This window comes from Urocampus carinirostris, chromosome 16, assembly GCF_059441175.1.
Source record: "Urocampus carinirostris isolate Australia breed hairy pipefish chromosome 16, RoL_Ucar_1.0, whole genome shotgun sequence".
Lineage (NCBI taxonomy): Eukaryota > Metazoa > Chordata > Actinopteri > Syngnathiformes > Syngnathidae > Urocampus > Urocampus carinirostris.
In genome coordinates, this window is record NC_142364.1 from 23341608 (window position 1) to 23356521 (window position 14914).

At 35.6% G+C, this 14914-nt stretch overlaps 1 protein-coding gene across 1 annotated transcript in view; it reads right to left on the bottom strand.

The window, feature by feature from the left end:
- Nucleotides 1-290: 290 nt before the first annotated feature.
- Nucleotides 291-14914, bottom strand: part of pappaa (pregnancy-associated plasma protein A, pappalysin 1a) — a 161032-nt gene continuing 146408 nt past the window's right edge. Inside the window, exon 22 of the mRNA XM_088356261.1 lies at nucleotides 291-6528. Coding sequence (XP_088212387.1) covers nucleotides 6424-6528 — 105 coding nt within the window. The 3' untranslated portion in view covers nucleotides 291-6423. The remainder of the gene's footprint in view (nucleotides 6529-14914) is intronic.

Below are 14914 nucleotides of genomic sequence, written 5' to 3' on the forward strand. Positions count from 1 at the left end.
TCAGAAAATGGCCGCTTTGAACAAAAAAAATATTAAAACAATTGAAAATGGCCCGGTTTATAAAACTACGGTCAATCCATTTGTTTAACGTGGTTTAAAAAAAAAAAAAACTGGAAATTGTTTTCTGACAAATTATTTGATCTCCGGTTGGATTCAGATAGTTACATGTTAAGAAGAATATTACCATAAAGACAGAATTCACACATTTAAGTCAGAATTCTTGTATTTATGGTTAATTTATTTTACGTGTTACAAAATAATTATGCATTATTCATTATTATTCATCCCTAATAACCATTCTTAATTCCCATGATTTTTTATATATTACTGTATTTTCCGTAATATAAGGCTCACTTAAAACCCAAAGTTTGTGAGGAATTACAAAGTGCGCTTTATAACATCCATAGCACTACAGACCAGAAATGCCGTAAAATAAATTGAAAATGTATGATTATAATGAAATGCTTCTATATACGGTAATCATTTACGAATTAATCAGGTTAATCTCGTTGTGAAATTATCCATGTTCTAAGATATACGTTATGTTTTTACCTTCCGATGTTTTTTTAATGCAAACTTCGCTCTTTCTGTATATCTACATACATGCGCCTTTTAGTCCGGTGCACCTTATACATGACGCCCAAATGGGAATATTTGGAGGATGTGCCTTATATTTCGGAAAATACTGCAACTAGACACCCTAATCTTGACTTAAATTATTATGTAGGGAGTGTTAGAATTCCATTTTCACTGTAAATAAAAAACACAAAAACATTTCAGGGTGAAGAGGTTTCCAGATTAAAAATATAATGATGAATGAACAATGTAAAAAATAACTTACATGGACATCAAATATAACTTAAAAAAGTATAACACTCTCAATAAATAGTTCTACTATGTACACCATCGATATGAGAACACCCCCCTAAAGAAAAAAATCAATAATATATATCTATATATTGAAGCAGCAAACATTACAGGCATGAGGTACAGTGAGGGATCCTGTGATGACGACAGTATCGAGGTGACGTCCTATTGGCGGACAATGTTTTCTACTTTGTACCTTTCCCCAAAAATAAAAACATATTTCGGAGCCGGGCTTGGAACATGAGTCAAAAAGTACAGGACGCTCCATTGGAAACGGCGGGAACGGAGCTGATTGGTGGTAATCAGCATGGAGAAGGTGGGGTCTAGATGGACACCGCGTCCCACGGAGTACAATCGGTATACACCGGCCGTAACCACAGTACTAAAATTACGTTGTATGATAATATCAAGGTAATAAATGTTGATAAATGCAATCTTTAAAAATAAACATAACCTTCTTTAAATCAATGAAAAATAATTAAAATAATCATGATTTCTTCATTTAGGTTTTCCTTCTCTTTTCGTGGTGAGCTGTTGATTTCTCAACCCAAAATAAAAGAAAAATAATGTTCAATAATAAGTTCTAAGTGGCACCGCCAGTCTTAAGACAGCAAACCAAATAATATCAACGTCTTTGGGATTTGATAAGGACATTTATCAGGTGTTTTTGTGTTTTTGTTTCTTTTTGCAGAATCTTGTTGACTGAAAAAGATAATGGCCAATCAGGGCTATGTTTTTGAATATCATATGACCATATTGATTGGTCGTACGTCATTTTAAGTCAAAAATGTGTTACAAAATGGCCGCCGGGAGAAGAGTAGCTTTATTTTGCCACTTAATACCAATTCCAAATGCGCTAAAATGAATCTTGACACTTTTTAGTTGTTTCTGTTCCAAATGTGCCGTAAAACCTCCAACTGGTCGTAAGTATTTTTTAGTTGACATCTCATGGCGAAATGGCCGCCCAAAGAAAAGTCGCTGAAGTTTGCCACTTAACAATGATTCCTTATGCACTAATAGTAATCTTAGCACTTTGTTTCGATGATTTCTCTTTCAGATGTACAGTAAAACCTCCAACTGTTTGTATGCCGTTTTCAGTTGACAACTAGTGGCAAAACGGCTGCCCGGAGAATAGTAGCTGAATTTTGTGACTTTATATCAATTCAAAATGTGTTTAAAATGATTCAAACACGTTTTCCGTTGCTTTATTTTCCAAATGTAAGGACATGCTAGGGCTTAAGATATTACCTCTAACTCACCTTGACCATTTTTATTTTTTTCCCCAGCCTTTCACAAAGTTTTTGTTTTTTGGGGTACCCTTCGCAGCAAGATGCCAGACAATTATGTCAGGTCTCTCTATGTAAGCCTCATGTTGTGTAAAAATAGATACCATTCTTTTGACTTACAGGTATTCGAAAACAATGCACGATTATCTGACGATACATGTTTTTTCCCATTTTTTTCTGATCAACATGGTCTTTATTTTACGAATAAACTTTTTTTTCACCACGAGAAGGCGCATTAATGCACAATGGCCCTTTAAGGTTTATTTACGACTTTGGAGGTTCCACTGAACACACATTGGAGTGGATTACAATATTATGTCAAGGTTTCGGTAGATTTTGAAAATAAATTTAAATAAAGGAAGTAAGCAGGTCATGTAAAAACAAATGACGGACCAATATCGTTTGAACAGTAGCACCTTCGCTTGTTTTTGCGGGTTTTTTTGTTTTTAAATATACTTTTTTTCTTACATGGTAACTTAAAAAGTGCAGTAACTGAGGTCATCATTACATGAATATAATATATAACACAAATTGATTATGACATTTGGTAAAAATAAAAAAAATATGACAAAAATAAAATTCCTCCGTTGAAATGTAATATTTACAAAATATTCCTTTGTGTGTTTTGGGGGCTGGAAAATAATACTTTGTTAGTGTCAGTCTTTGATTTATTATTCAGATAACCGAAAGAAGGGGAACTGTTTCATCTCATTTTTGTGTTTAGTGAAATATTATTTTGGAAATTAGGTCAATTCACCTTTTTGCTGAGACAAAAAAAAAGAAACAAAAACAGGTTTTTGACTAAATCAACAGTCGAATTAAAGAGTTAAATAATCAAAATAATATTTGAAGCTAATAGTTTTTAGTATTGATGTAAAGGTATAATATTTTATTAGTATAACTTAATACAGTGGTCTCCAAAAAAATTTAAGCTGAGGGCTTCTTTTTTCTTACTGATTAGGCTTCCAGTTCAATATGCATTTGTAAAATACCCCGTTATTATTATGTTGTTACTATGCTGTTACAATGTTATCACCAGGTTGTAATTATTCAAGGTTTAATTGATTGGATCATTCAACCAGTAAACATCACATTTTCTAGAAAATCACAATGAGCAAGGATGTGTTTTCAGAACAAGGGGTCCACATTGTGCCCTCAGGCATCTGGTTGGAGACCCCTGGTTTTAATAGGAAGCTTTGACAAGTAGGTGATTAAGAATAAATTACTTTGCCAAGAATAATTTCCGAATAATTTGTTGATTTTAAGGAAGTATTTAAAATATTATCCTTTTACAATGTATCTTTAATTTTAAAATGAACATTTTCTGGTGACAATTTGCAAGCAGATTGCAAAAAATCTAATTACAAAAATGTACATACAAACAATACATACCTTAGGACTATAAGAATAATAAATAATATAACTATATTATCAAGTAAAGATAATTACCTTCAAAATCAACAAAATATAATTCAAATAAATAAAGCTATCAATACAAATGCAAACGTGAAAAAAAATCTATAAATAAATTAAGGAATACACTTTAAATGAGCACGGTTACAAAATTATTATAAAGGGACAGCATATACAATTTAACCACAATCTGTATTTTGTTGTGCAACCGAAAAAGAGTGCCAGGGGAGAATACAAACTATTGACAGTCAAAGTGCTCAAACCCCAACATGTTTTTTCCTAATTTTTTTTTGCCCAGCAATTTTGATGTCTTCGGGTACTCAGCAAGATGAATGACAATCCTGTCAGCTCCGTCTAAGTGAGGCTCATGGTATGTACAATAAATGCAAATGTATCATGTTTATCTACAAGTATTTAAAAACATGCAAATTTATAGGATAGATTATTTATTTTTGCTCATTGTTTAAATCCATATTTTTTTAGGAATGAAGTTTTTGTTTAGTTTTTTACCACAAGGAGGCACTAAAAATACACACTGTCCCTTTAAAGTGTGGCGTACGTAAATGCTGAAATGTTTTTGTAGCCAAACTAAAATGAATTCATAAAAATATATTTTTAAACGTCTTGTTGATTGACAAAAACAACCAAGTAACAATCATTTAAATTTTTTTACCCTGTAATATTTTTTTATATTTTTTAACTTTAAATCTTAGGACGTTATAGTTTTTATTTTATCGCGAAATTGTTCATTTTTTTTCCGTAACTGGACATTTTGCAGTGTGCTTGCAGCTTCACACAGAATTTATGTGAAAACATTTTCCAATAATCCAAATATTTAAAATGAATCTATTTGTTGTTTTGTTTTGCGCTCGATGTTATGCAGTCAGTGGGAACACTTTACGTTGCAATGTGAATTGGTGGGGATTTTATTTTTGTTTCTGACTGTTTTGGAGCATTAAATATGCTCTGGGTCAAACTGACACAGACACAGTATTGCTTATTTGAGAAACCAAACATAGCCAGTTGACTGAAATGTATCATTTGGCATCACCATTTCCATGGCTAGCTAGCTATCTTAGCAAGTGTGTTTTATTACTTCAAATATGTTTTCTTTAAGCTTACTGTATTACTATGTGAAATTTTAGTTGGTTGTTTTTTTGAATGAGTGAACATGCTCTGGGTCAAACTGACACAGACACACAATTGCTTAATTGACTAACAGAACCAGTAGTTAGGAGTCAAGTAAGGCAGGTAAGGCTGTGCTTCACCTGTCATCATGAACATATTATATGAAAAATATTTTAAAATGTCTATTTTTTTCAGTTTTAAAGTTATTTCTCAATAAACGTCACAATCTTTTTATTTTATTTGTCAAAATAGCTGAATTATAAAATATATGTATACCATTAGTATATAATATATCAGAGGGCTGATTGTCTGCTGAAGCAGAGTGAGGCGCCCAATCCTCAATATTAAAGTCCTTTCTTATTCAAATACACAAATTTAATACAATTAGAATGTATTATGTAACGTACTACTATGCTGAGCATCTGTATACGCAGGTTGAACCTCGCGATTCTCTTGCCTCAAGGCAAGGGGCGATAAAAGATTTTGATTTGGTGCACACCTCAGCCTCACAAAATAGAATTAGTGGTAGTATTAGCAAGCTAAAAGCAAGTCAAGCCATTCAGTAATTTGTTTATCAATGCATTGAGTTTTTTCATAATGGAGGATTAACTAATACAATAAAATATGTTTTTTTTATGATACAATTTAAATATTCCTTTATTAATTTGTCATTCAAATGATGAATAAATGTAGGTTCATTTATGTAAAAATCTGACTGTGCCTCACTGGACACAGACCTCATCGTACGCCACTGAACAAAACATTACCACTGGATTTAAATGTTTTAAATATATGTTGTCACTATGTGCTAACTAGGTAGCTAGCCATGCATACTGTAAAAAATAAATAATGAACTAACAGGTCTCAGAGAAAGGTGAATTGAGCTAAAAGGCAGTTTTTCAATTGGACTGATTTTCCCAGTTATTTATTTTAATCAAGGTTTGATTTTATTTTATTTGTTTGCTTTAGTGGCTATAACCACATCTTAAAAACGTTTGCGTAAAGTTGTACATGGAAGTGTGCGCGGACCGCAGACAACAGACGCTATTCCAATGCGAAAATGCAAAGTAGTGTCATAACGGCTGCACAAACTTCATTGTGGGATTGTCGTCATCAACAACAACAAAACAATCATTTTCAATCGGAACATTGTTCTTGCGGTCGCTAGCAAATGGCTTGCCTGTTCTTGTAATTGTTTGCTCATTCCAAGTTGGTTGTTATGCTAAATATGCGCAGTGCGAATGAGGTCGTATCGTTCCCCACCAACCGAGCTTGAAAGTCTGGCGTGCCAATGAAGAAACACATGACTGGAATTAAAATTAGAGAAGTAAAAAAAAATACAGAATATCTGACCAAAACCGCATGCCTTCAATACGTGTCTCAGAAACATGTGTCATCATTTCCTTCATATTTCAAACTATCGATCCAAAAACGCCGCTTCCACCCGACTGACAATGAACAAAAAGGCATGCTACAGTACCTCGGCCTGCCTAGGTTTTCCTCTTTTTTTGTTTTCCCTCAAATTTCTCCATTGAGACTGTGAAGCTACTTTCTTTTCGGTTGAGTTTTCAGTGGCGTCTCTTGAGTCCAGTCGTCTTTTGGTGAAGTGGAGGCAGAGGGGTTGCGAGGATGGAGAGGTATGCCAGTTAAAGCAGCATGTGCAGGAGAATGGTGGATGAAGATCGCGGAGGAGCATCAAGGGCCCCCCTCTTTTCCTTCGTAGGGTCCGTCACCCCAGGGAATGGACCTTCTCTTCCCTTTTGTTCTCCGAGGCATTGGGATCCCGACAGGAGCACTCGTTACGGATGTTACATGACATGGGGAATGGAATCACCTGAAAACAAAAACAAAAAATACCGTATTCATGTGCATTCTTTTTACTCTGAAAAGAAATTTGAAGAAATTTGGCTGCGTGTCATACACGAGGTTTTATGGTCTTTGTGTGACGCTGACCACAATCCACAAAACATGAGATGCAACTGGAATCTTACTTGGATCACGGTGGTAAGAATGCTGAAAAATCTTAACCGCTGGACCACCAGTGATACACAAAAACATCAAAAAACAATAAGCATTTTCTCATTATCACACTATTTTTGGACTAGTTACTAACTAAACGGATACATATTTATTATTGGGCTGACAATTATCGGCCTGATGACAGCTGAATATGCTGAATAGGATACTGCTGAATAATGTTTTTGGCTTATCAGAAAAGTACACTGACGATCAAAACAATTGATTAATTCTGAAAAAATGCCATCTTCACTGCTCACAGTTTAAGGAAAAGTTGTTGTGTCTATACCATGCTACTACAAGACATTCTCATGAAATGGATAAGGCGTTTGCCAAAAATGCGCTGATCAAAATTAGAGAACACTTTCAGGTGCCTCCAACTCAATGATGCTAATGTAGCACATAGTGCTAACCTCCTTGATTAACTGTCAACCCCTGTTTAACTGTCATTCTAACTGTCAGTTTCACCGACTTTGCAAGATGGTGGGCCGTTCTAAAGTCATAGAGAGCCTATGGCAGCAGGTTGTCCAGATGAAAAAAAAGGGATGACCATATCAGCCATCGTTCAAATTCTGTGATTTTGAGAATATTGAATCTTTACAAAACTACAAACTCACTAAAGTTGCCCAAGAAGGCTGGTCGTTCACTGAAGACAAACGCAAGAGAGGACAACTCACTGCATGGGATGTCAATGGATTATTGTTTCCGCACAGCAGCTGGAATTGCTCGCCAGTTCAGTGCTTAACATGGTTGAGATCTGTCTCGCCATAGATTGTCTCGCCGTTAAGGGCATTTGGACTGAAGGCCCACACTGCAGTGTCAAAACCTCTCATTAACAAAAACGAGAATTAAAAAGTTAGACACAGCTTTGCTGAGGAGCATGTTGTATTGACAGAGGAGAACATGTCCAGAGTTCACAACAGTGATGTAAGCAAATTTAATGTATTTGGGTCTGATGGGAAGCATTTTGTTCGGTGACAAATTGGAGAAAGACTAAACCCAAGGTGTGTAAAAAAAAAGTCAGTGAAAGGTGGAATAGGAAGTGTCATGGTTTGGGACGAATTTTCGCAACAGGAGTTGGGCCTCTTGCACAGCGACATAGCCGAGTGAATATGTAAAAGAACATTCTTCAACAGCATATGGTTCCTTACTTGCGTTCATCGGCCAATCAGCCTGCAGTCTTCATGCAGTACAATGCGCCATGTCACAAAGCAAAACGGGTAAAGAATTTCCTTGAAAGAGAAAACATTGAAATACTGACATGGCTTTCCGAGAGTCCTGATCTCTACCCAATAGAGAAGATCTGAAAAATCTTTATTGACAAAGTTATGGTCAAAAAACTCACTACAATCACTGAACTTTGGAGGAGGCTGGAAGAAGAATGAACCAAAAACACACCAGAGCAGTGTAAGAGAGTAGTGCTGTCTTGTGGCCGCAGATGTGCTGGAATAATTCAAAGGCCTGGAAACTTTTTACTGGACATTGAAACCTCCAGAATTTGTTTTCCCATACCAAAGTTCTTGTTGTTCTAATTTTGATCCGTGCTTTTTCTGATTATTTTTTTTTTTTTTGTGAAATGCCTTCAGTCATTTTGTGAAGAAGTGTTGTAGTACCATGATATAGACAAAAAAGTAATTTAATTGAGTGAAGATGGTATTAATTCAGAATTATTCAAATGTTTTAAGTTTGCTCTTACATTTTGATCTCCAGTGCATACCCGCTATTTAGTAACCAGCTACCACACTAAAATATCCAATATATTGACAGTACTTGTTAGAAATGTTCCAAGCATTTACATGAAATGTAGCAATCCTTGAGTCTCCTATTAATTACTCTGTCATGTGCGCAAAGGATGGGAGAGCTTAGGTGAAGTCGCATGGCTAAACTTGTGTACTGGCTGTGTGATTGTATGGGCTTCTGCATTTTAGTCAGTACTGTACATTTAGTTTTGTCTTGAGAATGTTTTTGTTGTATTCATGTATGTATGTTCCAGCCTATTTAATTAATATTAATCACTGCACTGTTTGGTTAAGATTTACAGTTGTGGACAATGGTTTACTTATTTGTGCCAGGCAGTTCCCCCAATGATTTTTTTAAAATGTTAAGATAGATGTGAATGAGTTCATTTTTTTGGCTGTTCAAGCTTGTAGCTTGAAATCCGTTGCAGCTAGTCCGGAATTTATGGTAATAGGCTCAATAAATCTGCCACATCGCATTGCGATTTTCTAGAAAATTTGATTTCTAACTCATATGATGTTTAGCATACATGTTTACCTTTTTAGATTAAAAAGCAACAGATCCTACAATCTATTTTTTATGTAGTAGTAGCAATACTTGGTCCCCTGTCAATCACTTTGTCATGTGCGCAAAGGATGGGAGAGCTTAAGATCAGTCAGCATGTGTGTAGCCGGATGTGATTGTACAGGCTTTTGAAATTTAGTCAGTTAAGTACATTGAGTTTTGTTTGGAGAGTGTTTTTGAAGGGCTTCTGCGTATTTATCAATGCCAATTTATTAAATATTGACTGCTGCGCTACTTAATTACTTCTGACAGCTGTTTACACATTCTGAAAACAAGTGTTTTAACCATGTCAAAAAATGTTTATTTTCTGTACTAGACATTACCTGTTGAGTTTTTAATTTTAAGAAATGGACACAGATGAGTTATTTTTTATGGCGGTTTAACCCTGCGGCTTAAAATCTGGTGTGCCAGCGCAAAAACAAAGTTGTTTCTTTCTTAGGTTTGTGCAGGCACCATTTGATCAGGTGTGCTCCGTGGTCTGAAATTACCGGGATATGGTTTAAATACATTGGTAGCTGTCACTGGATAAAACACCAAAAATTTGTCAGCAGCACCATCTGCGCCACCTTCTCTGTCGGCCTTCTTGTGCGGCTTATGGAGGCTTCAGTTATTTGGGTGTAAACAGTGTGTCCCCCTTCTCAGCCAAACTAAGAACACATGTGATCCAAGTCATGCTAAGGCAAACCAGCAGACTGAGGATATGTCAGTGTTGGGAAAAAAGGGGAAAATGTGATTTATCAGCTCAATCTGTGAAAGTCTGCTGCCAACGTTATTTTTTTCTTATTAGAGGTTAAGTGGTTGTGAACTTTTTTGTACAATGGTTCTCAGTATGCAAGGCCGACATTAATGTAAGACTAATCCAATCTGACACAGCATAGAGTTTAGTTCAGGTGCTCTTAATGAAAACTGACTGCACCTTTCTCAGAGTTGAAAGCAGATATTAAAAAAATATTCTACGCAAAATTAGGAGGCAGGGCTTATAAATGTATTTCCCTGTTATAGACACAGATACGTCGAAAATATTTTAATATTATTTGATGAGGAATGAGATAATTCATGTGGACCTTGCTGGAAGAATACACGCCACCTACTGTAGTGGTGGTGCAGCTGAGCATCAATTACTGATAAGAAATAAACAATATGTTAAAATAATTAAACAATAACTAGCAGGTATTTTTGTTTAAATTGTTTAAGAAAATATATAATTCAATTCTTAAAAACTTTACTATATATTTGAATGTATCTGGTTGTAAAATAAAAAAAAAAAAAAATCAAGATTACCTGCAACAAAATAACTTATTGTAGTTTTGAAAAAATGTTCTAATAAACTGGTTGAAAAATACTATTTATTTGGTTTAATGCATTCTTCGTATCACATTTATCTGATATGGAAGATGTCTATTCTAAATTTCTATTGTTTTACAAAACAGACAAGCTTACAAGTGTGCATATTTAAAAATACGGCTATGGTGACAAACTTGAACCTGGCTCGGAAAACTCCAAAGGACACGGCAGGCTAGCCAGCCAAGCAACAGTGTGTCCCGCTAACGGGGGCTAACCGGGAGAAGATTAAACAGGAAGCTCTCGGGAGCCCCAACGCAAGCGGCGAGTTAGCTGGACAAAAGTATACCAACCACGTCACACGTGGCGTAAACACAAACAAAAAGTAACAATTTTTATAAATAAAAGGAAGCAAAGACAAACAAGAAACACATGCCGTGGAATGGAATTACTGTATCATTCGGACCTGAATATAAGCAGGTGCCCACATTGAAAAATGAGGTAATTACACAGAAAGATGTTACACAATGTCACCAGTCACTCAAATACGTCATGCTATATATCATTGAAAAGCTTAAACCCTTGCGATTCAAGAAATGATGACAATTTAAAATAAATATGCTCATCACGATCAGTCCGATACCAAAAAACTCTAATGCCAGGGTAATTTATCAGTATGTCCGCTGGCCATCTTCAACTTGTTTGAATGTCCGCGAAAATGGCTTTGTTACATCAAGGAGAATCCACAGAATTCAACCGTGTAAAATATTTACACACGATAAGGCTGACAGATAAGTCGGAATCCACCTGAAACCCTTCTGCTTTTTTGGACATTGCTTCTTGTAATATGTTAATTTTGCCACATTATTTCCATTTACAAATAAAATGACTCGTAAAATTATCCCCAATATGGTAGTTAGCGATCCCCTTTTGATTTATCCATTCCATGATAAGTAAGGGTCTGTTCATTCTAGTTTTATTTTTGCACAAAGTGCAAAGTTTCATTAAACCTGTGTCTTCTTTGACACATATATTCCACGTGTCTAATTCTTACCTCTCCTGCTCGGCCGCCATTGGCGCCCGATAGAAAATAATTCATAAATTAGCATCATTGGATAAGCCGCAGGGTTGAAAGCTAGGGTAAATAGTTGCGGCTTATAGTCTGAATTTTACAACACTTTTTAAATGAAGTACGTTTTTTATAGTTAAGATGCTCAAAACTGCTCACGACACCACTCGGTACCTGTCTTTCCATCCACAAGGCTTATCTCTCAATCTTCATCTTTCAGATGACGGTGGGTGGCATATTTGAACTGTTTTCCTTTGACCTTGACCCAAAAGGTGGCGGGGGCCAGCTGCCACATCTGGCTGGGAAATGGCCTTGTGGGCCCCAGGTTTTCTATCCCAGGGCTAAGAAAATGTCTGGGTGGAAGACACCCAGTAATTGCGACATGAAAGACTTTTTGGTTGTTGTTGACCTTGTCAGAACCCCATCCTTCCATCTCTTGTATAGGTCAGAATAACACCGTGTCCTTCTTGTTTCAGTTCACAATGTTAGTGCGTCAGTCATTCAGTCGATCTGGCTAGTCAGTGGCTATGTTTCTTAACCAAGGCACACTTTTTTCATTGATCCAGAGGTACAGTTTTTACCGTTTTTTTTAAAGCTTCAATTATCCTGTTGCCTGTTGAAACATAAAGTTGTTTATTTGTTGTCACCATGGCTACGGAGGAAATGCAGGTTATTGATATTTTTTCACTCGCAAGCAATAACGTTTTCGTTTGGGATCTAAATATGTGTACCATCTGGTTTGTTTGTCTGTTTGCCATTTTGTCTGACTGTTCACCTAAGAAGTCAAGTCAGTCAAGTCACATGTATTTATATAGCCCTTAATCACAAAAATGTCACAAAGGACTGCACAGGATTACAATTACACAAGGGGAAAAAACAAAGAAAGAAAGAGGAAAGAGTTTGGATATGACTACCATCTTTCAAAGGCATTCAGGTATATTACCCTAGATGTGAAAAATGACCAAAATAGCTAACTCAGCACTTTTGGTTTTGGTGACTTAGCATTTTTTTTCAGCAAAATAGCAAGAGGACGACTGAACAGCTGCTTTTCAACTTTCAGTCTCAGTTTGATTTATTTTTTCCAATGGTTTCATTGCAGCTTGAGTTTTTATCTAACGTTGTAACTGTTTGTGCATATTGTATTTTTGGTAAAATTAGAGCAAAAACAATAGAAGAACATTTATGAGCAATATTTTTACTTGGAAGAAATAGAAATTACTATTTATTAATTACACTGAGCAAAATGTAGGAGCAATATCTTTACTTAGATTTTTTGGGATATATTTTTCAGAACATTTTAAAGGGGATGTTAATTAGCCAGGAATTACAATTTTAATGAGTTCACAAAAGCTAAATTGCTGTGACCTATTCATTATAACATTATATATTTTGTGTATATATTTTGTGTATATATTTTATATATATATATATATATATATATATATATATATATATATATATATATATATATATATATATATATATATATATATATATATATATATATATATATATATATATATATATATATATATATATATATATATATATATATATATATATATATAGGGCAGCACGGCGGCGCAGTGGTTAGCGCTTGTGCGGCACAGTTCATGTCATGGGAACCTGTCGTGGGTTCAAATCCAGCTCCAGACTTTCTGTGCGGAGTTTGTATGTTCTCCCCGTGCTTGCGTGGGTTTCCTCCGGGCACTCCGGTTTCCTCCCACATTCCAAAGACATGCATTTCAGGTGAATTGGCCGGTCCAAATTGTCCCTAGGTGTGAATGAGCGAATGAGTTGTCTGTCCCTGTGTGCCCTGCGATTGGCTGGCAACCAGTTCAGGGTGTCCCCTGCCCACTGCCCGATGATTGCTGGGATGGGCTCCAGCCCCCCCGCGACCCTGCTGAGGATAAGCGGTACGGCTAATGAGATGAGATATATATATATATATATATATATATATATATATATATATATATGTATACACAAAAATGTATTTGCTTTGTACAGTAGTTTTTTTTTCACTAAAAATGAAACTCAAAGTGCTGTGTTAGAACATTTAGTGAACATTAAAAAAATGTGAAATATCTTAGTGAAAATGTCAATTTTTGTGGTTGTTTATTTAGATAAAATCAAAAAAGATTTAAGACTAGTTGTACATAAATAATAAAATAGCCTTTAACTATACATTATGAATGACATTTTTTTTTTCAAATGATAGAAATAATACTTGTTATGATATGCTTGAAAATGACAAAGTAAATACCTGAAAACGGGAGAAAAAATATTTTGGGGATTTAAATATATTTTAACCATTTAGTAATATAAGAAATTTGTTTTAATGTTTTTGACAATATTAAAACCAAACTTGTTTCTTCCTCAAATAATAAAAATAGCTTTTAAAACAAGAAAAACTATCGACGACTTCTATATATTTTTGAAATCGTAAATGTTGTCTTTTTTTTTTGTTTTTGTTTTCCAAGAAAAAGCAATTCAAAGTAAAACTTCATTCAACAATATTTGTCATTTCAAGCACTCGCACTTTTTTTAACATCTGTCAAACAAAAGCTGGATTGAATTGGTATTTTTTTACACTTTTCAACAAATACTTTGGCTGCATTAATGCGAGTACTTTTGATCAGCTCCAAAAGTCAGCGTGGAGCGCAAGAAAAAACACAGGCGGTCAGCCCTGGCAATGGCCGACCATCATTTGGGACGCAAACATCAGTCATGACACATTACAAATCGAGTATTGATGCCAAACGGAGAATCGTAAACAGTGTAGAGTGACCGGGAGGCAACTATAGGGTCGACCACCAAAGCGGACGGAAAAACATATAGTCTCATTAAGCGAAAATTCTTTTAAAGGGGCCAAGCTGTATTACTATATAATTGCTGCCTTTTATATACTACGTCAAACATCCAAGTGAGGAATTTCTCCCAAAATTGGGATGTGGCAAGAGTGAGGGGTGTTTTTCCTTTTTTTACAGGCATTACTCGGTATGCTAGCCTAATCTCGTCCTTCTCCAAATCCAACTGACAGCTTGTAACTATTAACGCTGGAGCTAGAGGTGACCTTACATGCAGCTAGACCTTGCACCCTCAAAGCTCATGGGGGTGGAATAATACACAGCAAGTCATCCAGAACTCAAAAGAAGGGTTGAAAGAGGAGGAGGAGTCAGCAATTGTAATCCAATACATGTTTTGTTAAATCCAGGAATATTCCTCTGTTAGCTGTCCATTCTAAGAATGACTAAGAAACAAAAAAATCAAACAAAAGTGGCTTGGACCAAGCTTTACGCTAGTCTTCCAACCAATTGCTTCATGGGGGCGTTTTTGTTCTTGTAAGGCTTCAGCTGGCGAATCGCCTTCTGCTACGGCCTCAAAAAATGTGCCCCTAAGCAAAAAAAAAAAAAAATCGAATGGAAATCGGCGTATGTTACACGAGATTCTTGGTTTATTTCATTTGGCAGACTTTCAGTGTTTGATCGGACTGGCAGCGACATAATACGGACTGAGGTGGACTTGGACCCCGAAGCTTGTTTCTCCCTGG